This window comes from Notolepis coatsorum, assembly GCF_963971535.1.
Source record: "Notolepis coatsorum genome assembly, chromosome: 3".
Taxonomy (NCBI): domain Eukaryota; kingdom Metazoa; phylum Chordata; class Actinopteri; order Aulopiformes; family Paralepididae; genus Notolepis; species Notolepis coatsorum.
Genome location: NC_140167.1, coordinates 72478247 through 72505635, shown reverse-complemented (window position 1 = coordinate 72505635; position 27389 = coordinate 72478247). Strand labels below are relative to the sequence as shown.

The 27389-nt window shown below is 42.1% G+C and overlaps 2 protein-coding genes across 2 annotated transcripts in view; both read left to right on the top strand.

The window, feature by feature from the left end:
• The first annotated feature begins 1195 nt into the window (after nucleotides 1–1195).
• On the top strand, nucleotides 1196–8668 carry cUnh1orf52 (chromosome Un C1orf52 homolog). Its single transcript, XM_084311650.1, has 3 exons — nucleotides 1196–1617; nucleotides 4264–4474; nucleotides 5986–8668. Exons 1-3 carry the CDS (start codon nucleotides 1306–1308, stop codon nucleotides 6135–6137), a joined length of 675 nt encoding a protein of 224 aa, XP_084167776.1. The 5' UTR covers nucleotides 1196–1305; the 3' UTR covers nucleotides 6138–8668.
• A 4113-nt stretch (nucleotides 8669–12781) lies between these two features.
• akr1a1b (aldo-keto reductase family 1, member A1b (aldehyde reductase)) overlaps nucleotides 12782–27389 on the top strand; it is a 34011-nt gene continuing 19403 nt past the window's right edge. Inside the window, exon 1 of the mRNA XM_084309915.1 lies at nucleotides 12782–12952. The gene's annotated coding sequence lies outside the window, so the exon portion shown is untranslated. The remainder of the gene's footprint in view (nucleotides 12953–27389) is intronic.

The following is a 27389-nucleotide window of genomic DNA, read 5'->3' as shown; positions in this document are numbered from 1 at the left end:
CATCCGGGTCAGTCGGCACCATTGTAACGGTTGTGACGTCACCTCAAACTTCGATGCCCCGAGGGAGTTTCGAACACGGGGTCTCCCACGCCGCATGCAACAGCACAGACCACTATACCAAGAAGTGAACTCACTGCTTTGTAACGTGTCTATGTGTCTTTTGAGGATGAGAGTGAGTTTAACCCATAGCATTGATTGATTGAAAACTTTAATTAACAGATTGCAGAATGGGTAGAGTACAATACAGTACGGCTCAATACACACAATTGTTAAGGGGATGCAGACCAGAGAAGAACTTTTGTCTTGTTTACATCAGGGTCCCCAATTTTCAATTCATAATGACATTTATGACATATCCAATATACAGATATAAAAATCTAATCTAATCATTCTAATCTAAACTAATCATGAAATGTATGACATACAGATATGCAGTACTCTTACATTTGTGGCATACAAGATATGCAAATATACAGTACTGTTAAACAGAGATCCTAACAGTAAATATATACATACGAGGGGGAGGGAACTGTACATAAGGAGGGGGTGGGTGGGAGGGTGGTTCAGACATTTACGGGGGCCAGTTTCGAATTGCAGCCTCCCGTAGGTGCTCTTTGAGAGCGGTTTTGAAAGTGGGTAGGGATTCAAATTTTTTACGGCTGTGGGTAGGGCATTCCACATTGATGTGGCATTATTGCGAAACGTGTTTAGACCCTTGTTTTTGCCGAATCTGGGTTGAACATGATTTGTGGAGCTCCCTCTGGTGTTGTGGTCGTGGTATTCACTGACCTTTGGGAAGTATTTCGACATGTATGGATACCTTCGTGGTGTAGTGTATCTTGTAGACCAGGCCCATTGCAAGTTGCTGTACTCTGGGCTAGATCCACAAAGAATGGATTGCACAGAGCAAGTTGCACACTTACTTACAATTCATTATGAATTGAAAATGGGGGACCCTGATGTAAACAAGACGAAAGTCTTTCTCTGATCTGCATCCCCTTAACAATTGTGTGTATTGAGCCGTACTGTATTGTACCCATTCTGCAATATGTTAATAAAATGTTCATTCAATCAATCACCGTGCAGATATCTATGTGCGGTATGGCTTTGCGACGGTCGTCGTTGCGACGTTTCCTCTACACACTTTACGAACGCGACCCGATTGGATTGGAGCCTCATTCAAAATGGAGTAACAGAGAGAGGTAAACGAAGTGACGCATAATCCCACGTATGTTTATTGTTTGTTGTCCTTATTTTTGATCGTATAACGCAGGTTAAATAAGTAATATCGGTGAGCCAATCGTCATGGCCGACGAAGAAAAGAAGTCCGACTCGTTCCGTTTCTTCTCGAGTTACGACAACTTGAGTGACAGCAGCGACGAGAACAGCAGCGACTCCGATGAGCAGGAGAAGAGAGAGACTGAGAAGAAGAAGAAGAAGTCGGGGACAGGTGGGGGCAAATCTCCTCAACATGGGACCAAGCGGACAGCAGATGGAGGAGCTCCCTTGCCCAAGCCCGACGACCTCTTCAGATCCGTGTCCAAGCCAGCGTTCCTCTACAACCCCCTCAATAAACAAATAGATTGGGAGAGTCGCACAGTCAAAGCTCCCGACGAGGTAAACAGTGGCGGCGCAGAGGCTTAAAGGTGGAGTGGGCAAGTTGAGATAAATGAGCCAGAGTGAGAGTTTACGAGTCTGGCTTAAACTAGACTCGAGTAAGCTCTGCAATACTTTTCAAGCACAGTGTTGTACACGGTGTGATCAGTGGCAACAACAATGCAAGCTGATGGTCTCCGCCAGTGCTTCTTATTTTCTCTCCGCCTCTCATAATCTACTGTTTTGATTGATTGATTGATTGAAAACTTTATTAACAGATTGCAGAATGGGTACAATACAGTATGGCTCAATACAATTGTTAAGGGGATGCAGACCAGAGAAAGGCTTTCGTCTTGTTTACATGGGAGCATGTCTATGTTCCCCGGGTCCTATGTTCCCCGGGTTCTATGTTCCCCGCTTTGCTTGATTGATTGATTGAACATTTTAGACCACCAGCCCTGATTCCAAACTCTAACCTTAACCAGTTCGAAAGAGGGCCTAAGCTTAACCGTTCGAAACAAGGCGCACATTAATAATTAATAAAATAATAAAAATTTATAAAATTTTCAATCTATTAATCAATCAAAGCGGGGAACATAGGACCCGGGGAACATAGGGATGATCCCGTTTACATCAGGGTCCCCCATTTTCAATTCATCATAAATAAATTGCCTAATGAAGCAAGCACAGGAGACAGATGGCCCATCGTAGGGCTGGCCGATATGGCAAAAAATCATATCACGATAATGATATGATAATGTTATCATATCATTCGATATCGATAATTATCGAAATTGTTATAAGTAAAAAAGAAAAAAAAATTATGTTGTATGTTTATTTTGCAGCAATTCTTTGTCGTTGCCGCCATCTTTAGTGTTACATCCCCTCACACTCCAGTTCTCAGGCTGCAGCTGGTTTAAAAGTGAAAGTAAACCGGCTTCTCTGCTGGCTGTGGCTCCAGGGGAGTTGAACAGTTCTGGCTCTGCTAGTTTCTTTTCTATCTTTTGGCGCTTTTTTGGTGGACAAACCACCGCACATTTGCACCGTGACTCGTGACTGGTGTCTAGCTCTGCTAGCACACATAGCCTACTGTGTACAGACTGTTTCAAACTGTATTTTAAATTTAAGCAAACAAAATAAATGGACAAGAGAAAAATAAATCTCAATTTGGTCAGTATTGTCATTTGGACAAGCAAAGCCATTACTTTAAGTTGCAGGCAAGAAAGTCTGTCCACTGTCTCTGGTTTTAAAACTGCCCTGTAAATAATAGATATTTTCTTTTTTCGATATCGATTATTAAAATATATCGCGATATTTATCGTTATATCGCCCAGCCCTAGCCCCATCGATCATTCTTTTCGTTGGAGTGTTGTTAATTTAGTGAAATAAAAGTTTTAAGTCAATGAATCATCATGATTAAAATAAATTGTATAGTTTAATTTAATTGATGTGGTCCCATCACCATTAGACCATGTTGTACTGTACCATGTTAGGTCACTAGCCTATAACTCAACTAATTTTTTTATGTTCAATCTTTAATATTCTCAGGGCATTGCTGAACATCGCTGGTTAGGTTATAGGTAATATCTTATTTAGAATCCAAAATCAGAAAACCAATAATGACCTGTTATTTCATTTGTTTGTTTACAAATAAAAAATCTGAAAACCAGGCTGTTTTTCATTGTTTAGATATTTTCTCGTCTTCAATTTTGTCATTTAACATTTCTGATTTGTTGTGGTCATGAAGTTAGTTAGACTTTTCTCCTTCTTTTCTTTCTTAGTTAGACTTGCACCTGTGAGAAGGTCACTTTTTCCAAGTGGATCTTGGTCCTGCTATGCGTTCGCCCCGTTACGGACTCGGTTGTAAACAGGGCACCATGGCTGCACTAGAACAAGATGCTAATTTTATTGAAGAATTGTTTGAAACTGGTAAGACTCACAAGCATTACACACGTGAAGACAACAGATACGAGTTGCTTAAAGCACCAATAACTCAACACTAACACTGGTCTCATGTATCAATAACAACAACACCAACACTTCACAAACACTGGTCTTATCGTGTATCAATCAATATGTATAAAGAGTCATGTTCCTCTCCTTCTCTCTCCCAATCACTCGCAAATCAGAAATGTTAAATGACAAAATCGAAAACAACAAAATATCCAATTTTCTCATTTTCTATTTTATTTATTTATTATTTATTTTAATTTTAATTTGACTTCAGAACAAAATCAAAACAACAAAAAACAGCCTGTTATTGGTTTTCAGATTTTTTTTTTTATTATTTGTAAACGAACAATGAAATGATCGAATGATACACATAGGTATTTAATCTATTCCAGTCTTCTCCGAAAACACAGTCCAAAGCCTCCTTTTCCCAAAAATAGTCCATCTCCATTTTTAGTCTGTAATGAATTGTTTGTTCACCAGCTCTGGATTTTCGTGAGCATGTGCTTCTAATTGTAAAATAACTCAACATGGCGGCACACACGCACTATGTTGTTTCCCTGGTTTGGCCAGGTGTAGGGCATTATTTCATCGTAGTGCGCATGCTCCAAGTTGATCAGAAGCTGGTGAACAATCAATCATTGGATCATTCAATGCATTGTCGAGACAGGCTTCATGGACATGATGTTTTCATGATGTTTTCCTCTTCTGCACCAGCCTGCCAGGGAGTTCAAGCCGTGGAAGACCAACGCTGTGCCGCCCCCCCAGAGCTACGCCACAGAGGCCCCCCCGAAGAAGGGAGCCCCCCCCGGGATGGACATGGCCATCAAGTGGTCCAACGTCTACGAGGACAACGGGGAGGATGCGCCACAGCCTCACGCCGGCAACGCCCAGTTCCTCCCCAACGAGGAGCAGCCCTCCTCCTCAGGTTAGCTCTAGATGTCCCTCCACCACGAGGAGCAGCCCTCCTCCTCAGGTTAGCTCTAGATGTCCCTCCCCAACGAGGAGCAGCCCTCTGACTCAGGATGACTCTAGATGTCCCTCCCCAACGAGGAGCAGCCCTCCTCCTCAGGTTAGCTCTAGATGTCCCTCCCCAACGAGGAGCAGCCCTCTGACTCAGGATGACTCTAGATGTCCCTCCCCAACGAGGAGCAGCCCTCTGACTCAGGTTAGCTCTAGATGTCCCTCCCCAACGAGGAGCAGCCCTCTGACTCAGGTTAGCTCTAGATGTCCCTCCCCAACGAGGAGCAGCCCTTTGACTCAGGTTAGCTCTAGATGTCCCTCCCCAACGAGGAGCAGCCCTCTGACTCAGGTTAGCTCTAGATGTCCCTCCCCAACGAGGAGCAGCCCTTTGACTCAGGTTAGCTCTAGATGTCCCTCCCCAACGAGGAGCAGCCCTCTGACTCAGGTTAGCTCTAGATGTCCCTCCCCAACGAGGAGCAGCCCTCTGACTCAGGTTAGCTCTAGATGTCCCTCCCTAACGAGGAGCAGCCCTCTGACTCAGGTTAGCTCTAGATGTCCCTCCCCAACGAGGAGCAGCCCTCTGACTCAGGTTAGCTCTAGATGTCCCTCCCCAACGAGGAGCAGCCCTTTGACTCAGGTTAGCTCTAGATGTCCCTCCCCAACGAGGAGCAGCCCTCTGACTCAGGTTAGCTCTAGATGTCCCTCCCCAACGAGGAGCAGCCCTTTGACTCAGGTTAGCTCTAGATGTCCCTCCCCAACGAGGAGCAGCCCTCTGACTCAGGTTAGCTCTAGATGTCCCTCCCCAACGAGGAGCAGCCCTCTGACTCAGGTTAGCTCTAGATGTCCCTCCCTAACGAGGAGCAGCCCTCTGACTCAGGTTAGCTCTAGATGTCCCTCCCCAACGAGGAGCAGCCCTCTGACTCAGGTTAGCTCTAGATGTCCCTCCCTAACGAGGAGCAGCCCTCTGACTCAGGTTAGCTCTAGATGTCCCTCCCTAACGAGGAGCAGCCCTCTGACTCAGGTTAGCTCTAGATGTCCCTCCCCAACGAGGAGCAGCCCTCTGACTCAGGTTAGCTCTAGATGTCCCTCCCTAACGAGGAGCAGCCCTCTGACTCAGGTTAGCTCTAGATGTCCCTCCCCAACGAGGAGCAGCCCTCTGACTCAGGTTAGCTCTAGATGTCCCTCCCCAACGAGGAGCAGCCCTCTGACTCAGGTTAGCTCTAGATAATAAAATTAATGAATCAATATTTTTTGGGGGGAAAAGCAATACTTTTATTCTGCACCTTTCTAACAGCTCTGTGGATGTATTATTAATTATTATATTTATTTATTTAAAAGGATTACTCTACATACAAATGTTATCTATAGCACCTTTAACTATACATGTTAGTGGAAAGGTTAGTGAATCAAATTAGCCAGCGTGTGTAATAATCACATACTTGTGCCTTGCTTTGTCTCGTCCCTCTCGACGTGTAGATGATGAAGACGACAAGGGGCTTTCTGCGAAGAAGCGCAGGGTGGAGACCTTCCAGCAGAAGGAGAAGAGGAAGCGGGACCTGGGACAAGCCACCTCCGACAAGAGCTTCGTGGAGGAGGAGAAGAGGATCCTCCGGCAGAAGCTGGAGTGAGGCCTGCCGGCGGGCAGGGACGGGGACGGACCAGGGGTCCATTGGGAAGCCTGGGACTCAGTTAGTGACCGTCAGTCTGGGAGGCAGCCACCGCTCTCTGAAGGAGTAAGGGGGCCATCATAGGAACTTTCAAATCTCTGATCTCCACTTCAGGAGCCCGTTTTAGGATGTGTTTCGTTCCTGAATGCTGTCGGGAATACGGCGAGGTGCTTTTGGATATTATTATTGTTGTGAGATTTTTTTTTAAATGAAGTTCTTCGATTCAACAGCCCAACTTAAAGACCCCACCACTAAAACTTAAAAAACAGCTAAATGTAAACATATATATTCTCCAGTTGCTTGACTCGTTGATTGACAACGTTGCGCTTGAATAGCAGAGTTGTGTTCATTGGAACGGTTTCTGTCCCATCATTTATTTTCAAAACTGAATTTGATTTGTAAATATGCAACAAAAAACAAGAAATTGTGGCTGTTTTGATCAGACGGGTATGTTATGCCTACAGTGTGGAATGCCATAATAGAGTGGATTTACACCCCAAGAGAGCATGCAGCCTGTGGTCAAGAGATTGATTTTATTCTCTGTATGACAACACATACACAGGACCACAGGAAGAAAATGCCAACTTGGGTTTTGTCAAAACAAATCACACTTGGGCACGATATCATGTATGAGAGATGCGTGGTGCATTATGACATCACTGTGATAGCATTACATTTTGCTTTAATCTTTACCAATAGGGCATTAGGTGGAATCTCAATAGTGACAATGGATTAAGCTACAGATGGTTTGTTTATCTCTCACACAGTGAGAAGGGAACATCTTTAGGCAGGAATACAGGAAAGTAACTATTAAAACCAGCAGACCTCGTACACTTCTTAAGTCTTCTCTGATGATCTTCCTTCCCCGCACCTGTTGTTACTGCCTTTAGCAATTGTTTTGAAACGGAGCTGAACAACGGTTTTGTGTCCTAATTTCCCTTTTTGGGGGGGAAGCTGTTTATCCCGCGATCAATTCGGTGTCATCACTGTCCCTGCCACCCTGGGGTATGAAAGTGGAGCAGTCGGTTGAGAAGTTTGGTTGTAAATTCAGTCAAATCATGCGGGCGACCCGGCTTTGACTTCCAAGTAGTACACGTTTTTATTACACACATTTTTGCATGGCATGGCCAGATGTGTTGTGTTCAACAGGTCAAATCTAGTAATTGGATAAACGAAGGTCGACTGTCTAGAATTGACTACTATTGGGCAGGTTCTCCCACTAAACGCTAGAAAACAGCATGATGTAGTCGCTGAGCTCGGAGACGGAACCATGATGTGCTGTTCTGGACATGTAGTACAAAGTGTAGGCTACATAAATGATTTTTAGCTGCAACCAAGTAGCCAGTATAAGTCTGGGACCATTCGTCCCAAAATAAATGTATGCCTCCCAGAGTCTGCAAACTGAAGTAGAAATCATATCTGGTATACTTGGTTACGAAATTGGCAGTTTCTTTCATTGCAATTTTCAGTGCGGGGGGCGCTGTCCACATTCCATCACAGGGTACCTCTCTCCCGGTGTCCTTGTATAAGCAACCCCTATAAGATAAGACAAGATATTCCTTTTCGCCATCAGCGGATGATTGGCAGTTCCGGAGCGTCGGGAGTCCGGGGTGGTCATCTGACACGCGCCGCGTAAAAAGACGCTCGCCTGACATATCGTCATGTAACTCCAGAACCGAGGCACGGATTTGGTCGAGTGAGGGGGCGTTCGAACGGCAACAAATAGATCTTTCGAACTGTAATTTATATGTTCTGTGAAAAATGCAGCCCGAGCCGCTAGACGCTTGCAAAGTGCCGTGACTTTCGTGTGTTCTGCGCACAGGCACGTTGGGATGTATAATGTCCCGGTGCACATTATTTAACATCAAAACATTCACCTGTCCGTCTTCTCATTCACAAGAAATCTTGTTAATTATTGTAACATCCGTACAATGAATAGTTTTTGGGAACTTTACACTTTTACTTGCAAATTACATTTCAGAGGAAATATACTATATTTCACTTGTTAAGGAAACGTTTTGTTAAGTAAAGACGTGATAAGTCGTGAAAATGATGTACTTTAAAAGTTGTCATTCGTGTTTGTTTGACGTGTGATTTTGACATGTTTCTGTCAATTCTAGGCTCATTAACAGGTTCAGCGCCAGAGGTCGCTGTGGGTGTATGACCATGTGTGCCAGCGCTTTGTTCAATGGGGATAAATGCCGGTGTTTGCAGTGCTAAAACTATATTAAATATTATAGCTATGGATCTAATAACATAGTCGATTGTCATTGAGTTTCTTCCGGTGCAAAAAACTGAAAAAAATTTCATCCATACATTTCCGTTTTATACCATGGTGAATATGAGTATAGTTTTAGAGTAATTCTGTGTAATCCCAGGAAACGCCGGCAAACAGCGTTTTACTGCATTTCATTATAAATAGTGCCATTCCTCGCCTGGATCAATAATCAATCTGAAATCAACGCTAGATTATTGATATTATGTTTCATCATGCATGCATGAAAGGGTGGGGGGGCGGGGGGTTCTATGCTTTGATCGCCACCAACGGAATACGTTACACAGTACATTACAGACACGCGCTCCGATCGCAGGGAAAGAATTATCGGATCAACGCAAGATTGACAACATATAGCTAGGGATGTCCCGATCCGATCATGTGATTTTCCGAAGATTTTTTTTTATTCAACAAACATAACCATGTTCACGTCTTAAACTCATACTGAGACCTTAGTTTTGGTTTTAAATCGTTTCAAATGGAGTGCAATAGCGGCCGCAAGGCGTTAGGCAGCGGTATTGGACGTTTGCGATCTCAGACCCATTCCCAATGATCACATCAGGCTGGATGGATGAATTATGAAGGGAAATATCGAATAAAAGAAATAACGACGAAAACCCGACTTATGTCGGGTCTGATGTGTTAAGCTACAGATGGTTCGTTTATTTATCTCTCACACAGTGAGAAGGGAACATCTTTAGGCAGGAATACAGGAAAGTAACTATTAAAACCAGCGGACCTCGTACACTTCTTAAGTCTTCTCTGATCTTCCTTCCCCGTACCTGTTGTTACTGCCTTTAGCAATTGTTTTTAAACGGTGCTGAACAGCGGTTTTGTGTCCTAATTTCCCTTTTTGGGGGGGAAGCTGTTTATCCCTTGACCGCGATCAATTCGGTGTCATCGCTGTCCCTGCCACCCTGGGGTATGAAAGTGGAGCAGTCGGCTGAGAAGTTTGGTTGTGAATTCTCACGCGGGCGACCCGGCTTCGACTTCCAAGTAGTACACGTTTTTATTACACACATTTCTGCATGGCATGGCCAGATGTGTTGTGTTCAACAGGTCAAATCTAGTCATTGGATAAACGAACGTTGACTGTCTAGAACAGAATTCACGTGTTTCTGTTAATTCTAGACTCATTCCACCCTCACCCCTCCGCCTCAGTTTGCCCATCCCAGTGAAGCGCTCTCCATACTGAAGGAAGTCCCAAACCGATGAGCAGGGAGGGGGAGTGGATGATAGACGCCTCAGTCAGCAAGCGACACATCAATGCCAACTCCTGAAGAGGCTGGACATAGAGTAGGAAGACGGGCATGAAAATTAATACAAGGCGATGTCCTCACTGAAAACTCAACGTACAATGTCATTCACGTCATGAGTGAAACTGACTTGTGCAATAGCAATTAACTGCTTAAATATCAGGAATTTCAATATTGTAAATAAAATATTTTCTCAATTTGATTTGTCAAAGCTAGCAAAATCGTTAGCCTGGTTTACCCTCGTCGTTTGTACGTCGTCATAAAATGTCATCAGTATGCACCCAAAATATAACATCCCTTTTAAAATAAGATCCGCTGAATGACATTCGAGTTTAAAATGTCAATATGTTTCTAAGACACTAAACATGACAAATCTGTTGCTCAATCAAATAAGCCTCCTCTAGTTGTACTGGTATCAGCAATGTTATGTCTCACTCCACTTATGTCGTAGAGTCTGCAGATCTGCTTATTTTCTCAGAGCTGGTGATGGAAGTAGCTAGAGAGTTCCATGTCTCGGTTCCTCTCCGTCTCCACCACTGTCCCTCATACAGGTAGCGAACGGAAACGCAGAAGGACGGGACACAAATCCTACAGATGTTAGTTCCCTGTTGACTGTAACTTAATAGTCACATTATGTTTGTCATGACGTGTATATAAGTAACTTGACAATTGGTGTTAATTTTTCTTTTGTTTGAATTTTTTCTGTAAAGTGTTTTTGTTTCTTGAAATATGCCCTTTTAAATAAAATATATTATTAAAATCACAGAATGTGTGGTTGGCGCTCATCGTGAGCGCCGAGCGCATTTTTTAATCGCATAACGTTCTGCTCTGAGTGCTGAGCGACTGCCATCTTGCACTGAAAATGGCGACAGATGTAAGAGCATCCATTTCTTTCATACTGAGTCTAGTGAGAAAGTGCTCAGCAACGCTCTGAGTGAGCGGAACGGAGCAACCCGTTAAGTGCGTTTTTAGCTCTGAGCGAAGATGAGCCGCTCAGTTACTTAACGCACCCAATAACTGTCCATATAAGTATAACATAACATATATTAAAATAATGCACAACTTTTAGATGGCGTTTGTTCATAAACTACAACTTTATAAACTACAACTTTTGGGATATAAATCAGGCCAAAGACTATCAAAGCCCATAAATAGTAATTTCCTCTTAGTTTTAAGTAACTTGGAGATTCACAAGTGTAATATTAAATGTCCAGGTAGGGAAATTAGGAAACATCCTGCAGCTGAAGGGGCTGAACATTTATCAAATGTAACTTTTCACATTGATTGATTGATTGAAAACTTTGTTAACAGATTGCAGAATGGGTACAGTACAGCTCAATACATAAGGGGATGCAGACCAGAGAAAGACTTTCGTCTTGTTTACATCAGGGTCTCCCATTTTCAATTCATCATAACATATATGACATACACGACATACATTTATAGACAGTACTGCTACATCTATACATTTATGACATACCAGATTTGCAAATACAGTACTGTTTGTGATACAAAAAGAGTCCAGAAAAGAGAATTATACATTTGACGTAGAAACTACATTGGAGGAGGTTGGGTAGGTGGGGGGGCCTGTACATTGGAGGGGGGGGGGGGGGGGCACTGTACAACTGTACAAGCAAAACTGTACATTGGAATATTGACAACCATACTTCGTCATTTACTGTACATTGGGGGGGGGGGGGTTGTGTTACGACATTTACAGGGGCCAGTTTCGAATTGCAGTCTCCCGTAGGTGTTCTTTGAGAGGGGTTTTGAAAGTGGGTAGTGATTCACATTCCTTTACAGCTTTGGGTAGGGTGTTCCACATTGATGTGGCATAATTGCGAAACGTGTTTAGTCCCTTGTTTGAGCCGAATCTGGGTTTAACATGATTTGTGGAGCTCCCTCTGGTGTTGTGATCGTGGTATTCACTGACCTTTGGGAAGTGTTTTGACATGTACATGGGTACCTTGGTCGTGTAGTGTATCTTGTAGACCAGGCCCATTGCAAGTTGCTGTACTCTGTCGTCTACTCTAAGCCATCCTAGGTCGTCAAAGTGGGCAGGGGTGAGGTGGGTTCTAGGAGTCAGGTCATGGCGCGAACGCTGGATGACAGCCAGTGTTGGAAAGTAATTGCTTGACTTAACATGATGCACTAACTAAACAAACCTTTCAAACAATGTATGCATTCTGCCGAATGTTTTTATGCAGGCCAAATACAATGGCAGTCAATAGGAAAGGTGTGTGTTTCCCCAAAAAGTAGGCTGTGACGACTGTGGAAAAAGCCGAAGTACCCGGATGTGCCAGTCTGATGTATGATGGTGGCGAGGGATAAGGAGTGTGTGGCATCATGCCCGGTAGTGAAGTGCTACTGGGGAGGGATCGGTGTGAGAAAGGCAAACCGGTCTGTGATGTCATCAGAGGACACTTGAGCCCCACTTAATTAGATGTTGTCTCAGCGACTCCCACCTGAGTAGATGTATGTTGTTAGATATGACTTAGTTTTCAACCTTGTTTGAACCCTTATCTGATATCTGTGTACAATAACGTCCATCTCAAGCCCCTACAGTACACCCAATGGGAATTACATGTTCGGCTCACAATTACAATTATTTTCTGTTTATCGTGGGTATCTATGAAATTCTCAGCCGTTAATGTTTCTATTTGGCTCAGTCTGTTGGGTCAATTAAGGCTTGCCAGTGTTGTGTGAGTGTCACACAAAGGCTTCTAACAATATAATAATAATATTCATTATTATATTTCTTTCCACTGAATTCAGATTTTTACTCATTTTACGTTTTACACCAAGTGTGTATACATTTTAAATGACAAAAATGAAACTTTTTCTCTGCAAAAAAAGTTACACATGGATTTTGATTGTACAATAATGATTGTGATTGACTGTACAATAATTAACCGTTTATTTGGCGGGCGGGAGGGCATATGTAGGCCCGCTGAGTAGAGTTTTGCGGTATTTATTACATTATATATTTATATTTTACTTCAGTATTTCCATTTATTGTTGTTATTATTAACATGCATCACGTGCTTCAAACCGGAAGTGGAGGAACGGTCTCCACATCCCCGGAAAGGAAATGTCAGCAAAATGAAGTGGTGTTTTTTGAACATCTGGCTGGAAAATAAGTCTTCGTTCGCCTAGGAGGAGAGGAGAGGAGTGTTTGCTGTGCGTCGCAGGAGGAGGACGGAGAGAAGTCGGCCTTTGCTTTCACAGATCCATAAACCTACATAGTAAGTAGATAACGCCGCCGGTTGTGCACTGTTGCTTTCATTTGACAGCTGAATGACCACGCGATGCTTTACATTTCGGACCATAATATAATTCAGACGATTACGTTTTGACAACGTAATCAGACGGGTGAATGAATCGGTTGTTAATGGTTTTTGGAGCTGATTTGTTTTAATGTGTTAAAACAAAAGTGATTCCTGCTGCAGGTTTGCATAATTTGTCTGCAGAATCGAAAGCACCACTTGCTTTCTGTATTCAGATGTGTGTGTGGCATCGATCTCTGCATAACGTTAGATATATAAATAAGGATTATTTTGTTATTTGTGTCATTTGTTATTTTAAAAGATTCGGTCGTTTTTGTCTGGTCTCGTCTGGACTTTTCAGTCGGGCGGATGTAGACTGTTTGATTTTTCTTTTCTTTTTTTCTTATTATAAAACGAGATCCATAATAAGAATCCCTCCTGATCGGGACGCCACGGGTTGTGGAGTGAGCGGCTCACCCGCAGGTGTGGCCAGCAGCCACATGATCTCTCAGGAAACCAAGTGACACGCAGGTCACTGGACAAGAACAGCAGCACAGCCCCGTGCTCATTACGGACAAAACAATAGGTGAAAGGGCCGTGCTCAACTTGGGTAGGTAGGTGGGGGGGCGGGAATTGTACATTAGAGGTGGTTGGGTAGGTGGGGGGGTTGGGTTAGGCGGGGTGGGGTGGGGGAAACTACATTGGAATATCGACTAAACCTTACTTGGTCCCAAGAAGAGGGTCTCGTGTATTATTGGGTTAGGACATTTACTGTACATTGGAGGGGGTTGGGTTAGGACATTTACAGGGTCCAGTTTCTAATTGCAGTCTCCCGTAGGTGCTCTTTGAGAGTAGTTTTGAAAGTGGGTAGTGATTCACATTCCTTTACAGCTTTGGGTAGGGCGTTCCACATTGATGTGGCATAATTGCGAAACGTGTTTAGTCCCTTGTTTGAGCCGAATCTGGGTTTAACATGATTTGTGGAGCTCCCTCTGGGCCCGTTCCCCGTACCTGGCTAACTGAGTTAGCCGGATAATTTCCAGCATAGCCTGACTTAAGCCGGACCTTTCTGTTCCCCGACGCTCGATTGTCTAAATCACCATGACAACAGATCAAAAAGTTTGAGCCTGGTCGAGAGCAGGGTTAAGTTCAGTTAGCCGGATGAACCATGGCCACGCCCCCGCAAAGAAATGCCAGCTCGCTTCCTGAAATGATTCTCACAGTCTAGATCTGCATTATACCATTCTGAATTATGTTTCTGTGCTTCGTTTTCCTAGAGGGGGCTTTTGAAATGTATAATAATAGAACTAAATGCTGATAATAAATCATATTCAGCCTATAGATTTACTTTGTCCTAAATAAAAGAATGCACGTCATATACGGCGCTTGGAGTGCGATACACGCTGCATGTGGTTATTTTAATAACGGCGCATTGCAAATGTGAATCCCGCGTGGATATTTTTAATGAATGAAACCTATCGGCCGTTTGGCTCTGATTAGTTTCATATATTCTCCGCTGTAGATTTGCTTAACGGAGCGCCCGGATTGTGTTTCATTCAAGCATAAAATTGAAGTGTCTATGCGTGGATTGTGGTTTTTGTGGATTATGAATTACGAGGACTCTGAGGATTGTTGAATTGTATCATCACTCACACGTTATTGTGATATTGTAACTGGGATTAAAATGTCTGATGAGATGCGCTGTTTGACGGATTTGAGAAATTGAATGAGCCGTTGACGTCACATTAATGCATTTGAGAATAAAGAGATAAAACTTCATTCAAAAGAAAAATATTCGAAACACGGGTCTCTTGTGCATTGATGGATACACAATGGATATATCCCGTCTGGCACAGTGGTGCAACGGCCAGTGTTCGCTCCTGGCAAGCGGGCGACCCGAGTTCGAGACCCCGTGTTTCCAATATAATTGTTTTGGAATATAATATTAATGATTATATGCAAAAGTAGCCTAGTTTTAAGTTAAAATATTATAAATCTACATGCATTGAGGATGTCATTCTTTATATAGCTCTCAACGTGCACCAAATTGAATTATTCCTACATTGCAAAAAGAAGAAAAAGACTAGAAGAAGTGGGATTCGAACGCGGGTCGTCTGCGTGAAAGTCAAAACAACCAACCGTCACACCACAGTGCAGATAAGTAAAACATCCACCATACATCAATCAATGGGTAAGAGAGCCGTATCCTTATTCTGTATAACAGTTGAACTAATTATTTTCACTAGCAAGATCTCATTTGATTATCCATTCCATAAACCTACTGCCAGCAGGCAAGTTTAAAGAAATATAATCTGATTGATTGGGGTAATGAGGGACTTAAAATTAGCCTATAGATTATGCATTTAACTTGTCGGCGAGGCTATTGAGCCGTACTGCAATCTGTTAATAAAGTTTTAAATCAATTAATCAATCAATGCCGTTAGAAAATCAGGATTTCTGCTATCGATACTTGCTGGCTTTTCAACTGAAGCGGCCGCGCGCACTTATCCTGGGTCTCAAGTCTGGTTCGAGTTAACGAGACTGAATCCACCTTCGAGGAACAGGAAAATCCCGGCTTCAAACATCGGGTTAATTGAATCTGGATAATGGGACTCTTGATCGACTTAATTGAACCAGGTACGGGGAATAGGGCCCTGGTGTCATGGTATTCACTGACCTTTGGGAAGTATTTTGACATGTACATGGGTACCTTAGTCGTGTAGTGTATCTTGTAGACCAGGCCCATTACAAGTTGCTGTACTCTGTCGTCTACTCTAAGCCATCCTAGGTAGTCAAAGTGGTCAGGGGTGAGGTGGGTTCTAGGAGTAAGGTCAAGTAGTAGTCTGACCAGTTTGTTTTGTGATGTTTGTAATCTTGTTTTTAGCGCCTTTGAGGTGCTTTGGTACCATGAGGTGCAAGCATAGTCGTAGTACCCTTGAATGAGTGCTCCTGCCAGAGTCTTCAGGGTATTCTTGTTTACCAGAGAGGAGATCCGGTACAAGAATCTACTGCTTATTCAATTAGTACTTGAATAATTGAGTTAAGAGTATAGCTGAGGACTGTTTTTCTTATACTATTTCTAGTCAGACAAAAGGCCATGTTGGGCAGATCTGAGACCACTGACCAGATTGGCTCATAAGTCATAATGAGCTGTATCTCATTATGATGAGCTGGTTGTGTTGCCTGAGCACTGATCCTAGATCAGTACGCCTACTCTAAAGTACAATAAATATGATGTTAAGGTTGGTCATCATTGCCACTCTAATAGAACCATGTCCATGTCAAGTGTGCCAGTACATCTTAATGCAGAAAATGTACTTCACACAGCAAGAATTGTCTGACATACCAGTTACATACAGTGCAAGTGACTTTTTCCTGTCCGATTTCTCCATTGACTTCCATAGTAAAATGAATCATCTGGGCCAGAAAAAAACTCAGAACTACATATAGGCCTACAGTGTGTTTAGTATTCTGATGTAGAGTCCACTGTACATCTGAAATCACATTTAAGTCACATTCAAATGTATTTAGGGACACTGGTCTCAACATAATTTCACGCATGAGTGACCACTTCAGGGTTGGAGATACATGTTTTGGCTGGGATTGGTTCGTGTGTCTGCTTACACACAGGGCATATTTGATACAGTATGCAAATCATTCTAATACCTTGGCCGTGATTGGTCCGTGTGTCCAGTATGCAAATCATTCTAATTGGGGATGCCCCGATCACGTTTTTTGCCACCGATACCGATCACCGATCGTCTTGAGCCATATCGGCCGATACCGATCCGATATCGATAATTTTTTATTTAAAAACAAATTTTTTTATTTTATATAATTTTTTTTAAATAAAATATATATATTATATAATTATACTTGTAGTTGTATTATCTGCGAGACATCGCCACCACGCAACAAGTCAAAATGCTCGCTATCTCCACTGTCTGTGTGCAGGGCACGAAATTAGAGCCCGCCAAGCGCCATTGGCGGTCAGATTTTACGTTTGGCGAGTGAGACTGAGAGGTCTGTCCGCCATGTGGCGGGCTATCAAATAGTCATGTGAAAACCGATCGAAAATCATGATCCAATTCTTAGCGGAGTTCTCACTCGCTGTCTCAGCACAGACATGCAGCGCACTATTGCTCCTCCTACTACTCCTGCCCCTCCCTCAGCCATGTAAACAGAGGCTATTGCCTCGGACAGTCACCGTGACGTTAGTCTAGTCAGTGGGACCTCCGTGAGCTAACGTTAGCTACCGTTACAAAATGACCCAGTCAACTATTCACTTTTAGTTTAATACATGAGGCATTGTGTAACGTTATCCAGCCGGCTAGCTACTGATAGCTCCTGATATCAACAAATGCTCCAGCAATAGTCTAGTGCAGTGCTTCTCAAACTTTTTCTGTCAGGCCCCCCTTTGGCGGACCAAAATATTTTGGCCCCCCCCCTCGCCCCAACAAAATAGTCATGAAATGGGCCATGTTTAAATTTATGAAATAACACCAATATCGTGACCTTTCAAATTGGCCCTATATTTTGTTTTCAGAGCTGTCATGGATGAAAAGCCAGCTTCACACAGATACTGTATGTGGTGCTGAATGGTATCAACACCTTAACTGCTGCATCATGAGATACTTGGTGGGCCATGAGATGAGATACTTGGTACTCAGCACCACACTCTGAAACTAGCTCTAGCTTGGTATCAGATGAGATTTCAAAGAGTTCTTCCAAGAGTTTGGATGGAGATGTGTCAGGAAGCTTTGTCTCAATGTTGTCTGTAAAGGTTTTTTAGTAACTTGGTGATCCTTTTCTGTGTTTTATTAAATAATGATTTTCAGATTTTGAGAAATGGTATTTTCATGGAGAACAGTGCAGCTGCAACAGATAGCACTTTAGTGATAATTTTCTGGAATAAAAAAAATAAAAGTTTTTTTTTTCTTTTTTTTTTATAAATCTCAAGGCCCCCCCTGTCATGCCTCTGCGCCCCCCACTTTGAGAAACACTGGTCTAGTGCATAATACCTCCGTTGGCTAGGTAGCTCACGTTAGCTCACTAGTCACTACGAAATGTCCCAGTAAACTAAATAGTTCACTGAGGCGTTGTCTTTAACGTTATCTAGCAGTAGCTACAGATAGCTCCTGATATCAATGTCTTATAACATGCGTATTCGAGCCCCTGGCTTCCATCTAGGGCTGGGCGATATGACGATATTATATAAATATCGGGTACAGTTCATTAACGATACACTTTTTAAACGTATCGTGGATATCGTGATGTTTTGCCCAAGAGGCTTGTGTCGCGTCAATCTGGTCCACACGTTGACACTTTTGAACAGCGCCGCCCCACACACACACTACTGCATCAAAAGTGACTACTTATGATAACAAAGGCATTCGTTGTGGCATTAACGTTATAATAATAATAATGCAGGACCTGTTCAGAGGTCTCTATATAGTTACACTTTCAATAACATCAGCGTATTTACATAGTGCCGACCGAGGTCGACCTAGATATAGCAAGCTCGTTCATATCTCAGCCCGTGCTGACTCAGTTGTGCCCATTCTGCGGTCTGTTAATAAAGTTTTCAATCAGACAGATGTATGGAAAGGCTTTTATTATAACATCCATTGCAGTAAAATCATTATGCCTCCAGTCGTTTAGTCCTTCTGCGGAGCTAAAAGCTAAACGTCGGACGCGGCGAGCTGCCATTGTTATTGTCATTGAGCTCTCCATGGCGGAAGTAAAAAATAAATACGCGCTTTCCGATTGGTGCTAAGAACAGCAGGGCGGGTGCAAGCGATGTGACGTAATTGGCAGACGCGACTGTCAATCAAAATGATTCTGTTTGCCGACTGAATGAATGAGAACGTTATTAAAAGATTGCAGCATGGGTACAATACAGTACAGCTCAATACAACAACAGTCAACAGCAGACTGGAGGATGCAGACCAGAGAAAGACTTTCGTCTTGTTTACATCAGGGTCCCCCATTTTCAATTCATCATATTTCATGTCTAAATCATATAATATCTCATTGCTAAATATATGCAATATATAATCTAATAATCCAATAATCTAAATCTAATATATAATATAAAAATGCTAAATGCATGGGTATTTTATTTTGTCTTTAATGTTAGCTTGCAAACTCAAATACTGTCTTGGTAAGCCTCATAATGAATTTTGGGGAAAAAAAGAAAAACATTGTGATGCGTATCGTGTATCGCCGAAAGGTCAGAAAATATCGTGATATCATATTTAGGCCATATCGCCCAGCCCTACTTCCATCGCATGAGGGCATGCTGAATAGGGTCCAGCTGCAGCACCGGAGAATCCTTGCATGCTGAATGTAGAGTATAGGGCCCAGCTGCAGCGCCGGAGAATCCTTGCTGGAGCTAGAGGCTACTCGAGTATACACACAGACAGTGGAGCTGTTTGCAGATAGCAAGCATTTTGACTTGTTGCGTGGTGGCAATGTCTCGCAGATAATACAACTACAAGTATGATTATATAATATATATATTTTATAAAAAAAATTAAATAAAAAAAAAATTTGGCTGGTAAGAAATATGCTTGGCGGGTAGATTTTTCTCATCTACCCGCCACTGGCCGGTGAGTCAAAAAGTTAATTTCGTGCCCTGTCTGTGTGTATACTCTGCTTTGATCAAATCACATTCAGCATGCCCTCAGCAGGGTATATCTGCAGCTCTGCAGATATACCCTACTCCCTCAGCTAGCCCCATTTGTGACTGCGATGCAAGCCGGGGCTCGAATATGCATCGAATCAATGTTATAAGACATTGATATCAGGAGCTATCTAGCTACTGCTAGCCAGCTAGATAACGTTAAGACAACGCCTCAGTGAACTATTTAGTTTACTGGACATTCCATATAGAGCTAACGTGAGCTAACGTTGGCTAACGAGTCAACGGAGGTAACTTATCATGCACTCGACTATTGCTGGAGCATTTGTTGATATCAGCAGCTATCAGTAGCTAGCCAGCTAGATAACGTTAGACAATGCCTCATATTAAAACTAAATTAAACTAAAAGGTATTAGCCATCAGACTTCAAAAGCATATGACGTCTTTAGTTCATCCGGATCAAACTGGCTTCATAAGAGGCCGCTTGATCACTGATAACATAAGACGATTACTACACGTACTAGATGCCAGCAAGGACGACACCACACCTAAGGCGATGCTGTCCCTGGATGCAATGAAAGCTTTTGATAGGTTGGAATGGTCGTATCTATGGGCAGTATTAGAAAGGATGGGGTTAGGAAAAGGATTCATTGATATGATTAAAGTATTATACAAAGACCCATCGGCCATGATTACAACAGTATAATCACCTCCGAAATCTTTCCGGTATCACGCTCTTTATCTTTATCTTTATTACGGATCCCCATTAGTCATCACCGCAGCAACAACTAGTCTTCCTGGGGTCCACACACAACAAAAACAGTACATACATACATAACATTATAGTAGCATACATTTAAAAATATATTCCAATATTCCTACATATAAAAATATTAAAATATTTCCAAATAGCATTACAGTACACAAACAGAGTATCAGATCACAGAAAATACAATAAAAGGGATTAAACTCTCAGACAGTCATATCTTTACAGTGTAAACTACAGTATCTGTGTTTTTCTTTAATGTAAACTAATTTCTTTTTCTCTCAATGCTCTTTTCAAATTATTTTTAAAACTTATCTTACTGGTTATCTGAGTAAGATGTACTGGCAGTTTATTCCAATATGACATGGCTCTATATAACACAGTTTTCTTTGCTGCATTGGTTTTTGGTAGTAGCAGTGTGAACGTTTCCCTACAGGCATGCCTAGTATTATACTTATGTCGATCATGTGTACATGTTAGCTGTGAATACAAACAGATAGGTTCTCTTGAGATATATATATTCCTCATGAACAAGATCAGGCTGCAATCCAGTCTGTCTTCCACCTTCAACCACAACAGCTTGGTATGCATCCCCTCCACACTGTTTCTCATTGAGCAGTTCAGGGCCAGACAGGCCGCTCTGTTCTGAGTGAGCTGGATCTTATTGAGCTCTTGTCTTGAGGCATTAGACCAGACAGCTGGACAGTAGTCAAGGTGAGAAAGAACTAATGACTATCACTTGCTTCAATATCAGATCGGCTAGAAAATACCTACACCTTCTGATAATTGAAATACCTCTGCTCATTTTGGCAACCACATTGTTGGTGTGAGTTGACCATGAGTGTTCCATCAAGTGTGACACCCAACAGCTTTGCCTCTCTAACTTGCTCAATAGCTGTTCCGTCTAAAGATATACTTAGCTTCACGTCTTTTCTTATAGTATGCTTGGATCCCAATATTAGGCTCTTGGTTTTTGAGATGTTTAACTTCAGCCTGTTTTCAGACACCCAAGTGGACACTAAGTTCAAATCTCTCTGAAGGACTTCATTAAGCTCTTCTGTCTTGTCTGATGATGCATACATTGTAGTATCATCGGCGTACATAACCATACATGTATTTTCTAATACCCATGGCAAATCATTTGTAAAAATGGCGTAGAAGAGGGGCCCCAGGCAGCTTCCCTGTGGAATTCCACACTGTAGGGATTTAAAGTTGGACACGGTACCATTAAACACAACACATTGATGTCTGTTACATAGATAGCTTTTTATCCAGTTAACAGCTGCAGTTCTGAATCCATATGCAGTTAGTTTTATGAGCAGCAACTCGTGATCTATGAGGTCAAAAGCTGCACTGAAATCCAGTAGTACAGTACCCACCATTTGCTTCCTGTCAATTTGTTGTAGCCAGTCATCTGTTAATTGTGTTAAAGCTGTACATGTAGAATAACCCTCCTTATATGCATGTTGGAATTGAGAATGTATACTGTTTTCTGAGAGGTAATGCTGAATCTGTTTAAAAACAACACCTTCCATGATTTTGCTTAAAACTGGCAAGATACTAATAGGTCGACTATTTGCTCCATTAAAAGGCTGTTTAGCATTTTTTGGAAGTGGAGTGACCTTAGCTATCTTCCACATTTGAGGAAAAACACCCTCACTTAGGCCCCGTTTAGACGGAAACGCTAGCAGGTGAATCCGCAAAAATATTTTTGCTGATGTGCCTTTCGTTTATACGGAAACAGCGTTTTTACGGGGTGAAACCGCAAAAAAGTGAGACTACCTTCCAGGGTGGAATTCCTAGAAACGCAAAAGCTTTGCGATCTCGTCTAAACTATCAAAACGTATAAATCTGTTAAAACGATGACGAAAGCGTTGTCACGGCTCTGGTCGCGCGTACTGCTTACGTCACAGGTAGCATGTATGCGCCAGTAGCCGAGACGTAAACAAAGCAAGTATGTCTGACTTATATCAACGGAGATCACCTGAAGGCTACATTGGCAGTACTTTTAAATACACAAGAATCTGTCCCGCGGCGTGACTGGACCCTCTGTCTGTGAGTGACTCTGCTTTGGTGCAATCACATTCCCCATCCACAGTCTGCGAATCAGAGGCAGAGTAGGGCGGGTCTTCACAGCACGTCATGTGACATATGCGCCAATCGTGTGACAGCGGGTCTCCGTCGTTACAGCGTCGTCTGCACGGAGAATTCCACTCCAAAACGCTCGTCTAAACGTAAAATTAAAAGTGAAACCGCAAGATGACTTTTGCGGTTTCTGTTCACAAAACGCTCGTCTAAACGGGGCCTTAGACATAGATAAAAAATATGACACAGTGGCTTTGCTACAATTCTGGCTGCCAGCTGGAGCAGTTTACCATCTAAGTTATCATGACCACAAGGTTTGTCACACTGTATGGACAAGAGAAGCTTTTCCATTTGCTCTAGATTTATATCCATAAAATCAAATTCACATTTTTTTGTATGCATAATATGCTGTTTAATTATTGATTCAGACAGCTTACCATCCACTGGCAGCATTTGATTCCTTATCATCTCCACCTTATCAATAAAATAATCATTAAAATGATTGGCTATATCTCGAGGTTTGGTAATAAATCCACCAGCTGCTTCTATAAACGAGGGCATCGTATTTGTTTTATTATTTCCCATGACCTCATTTAAAGTTCTCCATAACTTTTTACTGTCACCTTTTAATTTCTTCAAACTTGGATTTATAGTATTGTTTTTTCTTCTGTGTATTCATTTTCGTGACTTTGTTTCTCAGAAAACGGTAGGCCTGCCAATCATCCGAGCCACCGGATGCAATAGCATCCTTTTTCAATTGATCCCTCTCTTTCATACAGCTTCTCAACTCCAAATCAAGCCAAGAGGATTGAGTTGTTTTGACTGTTAATTTCCTCATAGGGGCGTGTTTGTCACAGATGGATGAGAACAGTTTCATAAATAATTGTAAGGCATTCTCTGTACTCGTTAGTTCAGTCACATTATCCCATTGTATCTCGTTCAAGTCTTCAACAAACACATTTTCATTGAAATTATTGTACATTCTCTTGTATATAACTTTAGGCCCAGCTTTTGGCACCTTAGTTTTCCTTGCTACTGCAATGATGTTATGATCACTAAAGCCTACGTACTGGCACAGATACTACTTTTGAACACATCTCCACAGAGTTTGTGAAAATGTGATCAATGCAAGTTGAAGATCTTCCTGTGCACCTGATGTTAACTCTGGTTGGTGCATTCACAATCTGTGATAGATTGCACACATTGGCCACATCACTTAATTTCTTTTTTAATGTACATGTTTTGGAGAACCAGTCAATATTAAGGTCTCCAACAAAATATATTTCTCTGTCAATATCAGTGACTATTTGTAGCATCTTGCATAATCTTCAAGGTACTGTATGTTTGAGCCCGGTGGTCTATAGCAGCAGCCTATTAGAACTGGTTTAAGGTGAGGTAGATGAACCTGTAGCCATAGCATTTCCACACCAGGTGCACTTAGATCTATTCGTACTTTGACAGGTATAATGTTCTTGAATATAAAAAGCAACACCTCCTCCATGCTTATTTCTATCAAGCCTGTATAAATTATACCCCTGTATTGCAACCTGATTGTCATCTATTGATGTGTCTAGATGTGTCTCAGATAGGGCTGTAATATGTAAAGCATTTTCAAATAGGACAGAACTCAGTTCTTGTACCTTGTTTTTTAGACTACAAATATTTAGATGGTCAATTCTTAGTCCCTTCTTCGGTAGTTGTAAAGTCATTATGACATTATGATGGATGATCACTCTTCGGTCTTGAACCCTGTGGAAGGCCCACTTGATCAGGAGCAGGGACCCCCAGAGTTGACTGGGTGGGCACTCTGTTCCTCTGATGTCGCCTGGGGCTTACTGAGCGCCCCTCCTGTCACACCATGTTCACCTGCTGGTGGCCTGCTGGCCATCTCTGGCATGGCACCTGCTTTGGTTGAGACTTGGAGGCTTTGTTGTTGGCCAGGTGGCTGTTGAATATCTTCCTGGGCATCAGCCCGCTTCTTTACTGGTGGGCTGGTCCCAGATTCTGAGCTTAGTGATCCAATTTCCCTCTGTCGCTTCGCGCTTATGGCCTTTGCAGGTTGGAAATAAGATCGAATTGATGATGGGTCAACTTCTGTCTTACTTCCAGAAGAGTTGGGTCTTTGACTGGTTGTCCTGGTGTTCTCTTTGACAGGTTTCTCCTGACTCTCTTCATGTCCTTTCATTGCTCTCTTGGTCTCCTTCTTTTTCTTAGTCTTCTGTTTGTTTTTCTTTTTCTTCTAGACAGGGTTGCCCCTCTTAGTCCCGGACTATTCGATTTATCATTAGAACCTTTAGCACAATATATAAGACAATCCCAATTCATAGAACCAATCGTAATCAAGGGCACACAACACAAAATGAGTTTATATGCGGACGACGTAATACTGTTCATGCAAAACCCTAACACCGCAATGCCTCATCTTATCAAGTTGATTGATGACTTTGGCGACCTATCGGGATTTAAGATAAATTGGCCAAAGTCGGCTTTCCTTCCACTCAACGCCCCTGCAAAAAATATACTCCTTCCAGAAGAAATACCAATGGTTAAACACTTTAGATGTTTGGGAGTTGAAGTATTCCCTACCATAAGCCAAACGGTGAAGCACAATTACATAGAAATCCAAAATAAAATTAAATACGACTTTGACAGGTGGTCAACTTAAAAACTCAGTACAGGCACGGGTTTCAATAGTTAAGATGGATGTCTTACCTAGAATCAACTTCATCAGCTCAATGCTACCGTTACCCCCTCCAGATGGTTACTGGAAAAAATGACACTCTTCCGCATACAAATTTATTTGGAATAACAAACCACCACGTATAAAAAGATCCACCGCACAGAGAAACAAAGCCGACGGAGGTATGGCATTTCCAGATTTTTTCCACTATTTTAAGGCGTACACTTTAAGACCACTGACAACCTGGTTTGATCCCCAAGCATCAGTATCCTGGAGGAATTTAGAAGTAAATATAGTAGCACCACATAGACTGCAGGACATAGTATACACCAAATTATCAATTAAGCAATGCGAACTGAAATGTGGCTCCATTATTACTCATGCGATCCGGATATGGCGTGAAACACAAAAAAAAAATATTCTAACCCACATAAATGGCATAATCATACTCCCTTATTCAATAACAATGCACTCCTGATTGGAAAACGACCTATAAGATTCCCTAGATGGGAAAAGCCGGGCATACACACATTAGGAGATGTTTTCAACAAACAGGGTTTTTGTAGTTATGAGGAAATACACAAAAAATGTAATCTCACCGGTTCCACATATTATTTTTACGCACAGTTATTGTTATGTTTGAAGGCTCACAGTGTTCCATTAAGGATACCAATTGTACACCACAGATACCACAAATTCTTCTATGAAAGAGAGACATTGAGAGGTTTTGTATCAGATTTTTATCATCAATTACTAACGTCCTCGTATGAAATCCTCCACCTAGAATCAGTCTGGAGGAGGGATATACCAGACCTGGAAATAGAGTTTGATTGGCAAGAAGCCTGGGCAAATGTTCGACTTGCATCAAGGAACCCGGACCATCAACAAATCAATCTGAACTATATTCATAGGACATACTTGACTCCTATAAGACTGAACAGAATGGGTCTTAAACAAGACTCCAAATGCTCCTTATGTACAAATGGGGACGAGGGGACATTTATGCACATGTACTGGACTGCCCACCAGTTAAGATATTCTGGAAAGAAGTGACCCAGCAATTATCAAATCTCTTAACTCTGAATATACCTGTACACCCCTCTGTATTACTGCTGAATGATGTTTTTGAGTGTGCAGTTATACAGCTAAAGAGATTGGTTTTATCTGTTATCACGGTGGCTAAAAAGCTGATAGCATCACGATGGTTTCAACCGGAAAAAATGTGCCGGAAGGTCTGGATTCTTACATATCTCGATGTGATTTATCTAGAAATATCTACAGCAAGAATTTTGGGTCTCAATGAATCCAAAATGACAATGTGGTTAGAAGTGGTGGAGAGAATAAAAGCTAGCATATAATGGTAATGCCTGGTTAGGAGCGAATGATAATGGATGGATTATCCAATGGGGGGTCCGGGGGGGGGGGGGGTAGCGAGCAGGAGCATATGTATGTAGGGTATTAGATGGCAGGTATTAGGTGTATATCTTGTATAAGACATTTATCTAAATGGTGATTTCATTGGATGTGCACTGTTAATTAATGCTTATATCTAATTTTATGTTGTCATGTTTGTTTAAAAAATAATAATAATAAAAAAAAAGTGAATAGTTGACTGGGTCATTTTGTAACGGTAGCTAACGTTAGCTCACAGAGGTCCCACTAGACTAGACTAGACTAGACCCGTGTTTACACGGGTGCGGGAGGGGCAGGAGGAGGAGGAGGGGCCTGCAGGCAGCTCTGTGTGTCTGAGAGAGGGAGCGAGTGAGATCTCCGCTAAGAATTGGATCATGTTTTTCGATCGGTTTTAACGATCGGCGAAAATAAAGCATTATCACCGATCACCGATCTCATATTTATACTGAATATCGGCTGATACCGATCGCTGGCCGATCGATCGGGGCATCCCTAATTCTAATACCTTTGTTTGTGATTGGTCAGTGTGTGCTTACACTGTACATGGCAGTTCTGGATGTAGGCTATATATGTTTAATTTGCATCTGTGCAAGGCCGTTCTTACCATTTATTTAAGTAAATTGTCCGTTGGGCTGGGAGGAATACTAAATATGCAGGTATACCGTCATGGAGCCATGCCAAGGTATGGATTTTTACAATACCCTCATGATCCTCATCCACAAAATCTATGAATTGTAAAAAAGAAAATATAAAAATATATACATACTTTGTGTATATTTTTTAAGTTAATCAAAAGGTCCTTGAAATAGTATTAAAATAGTAACAGAAA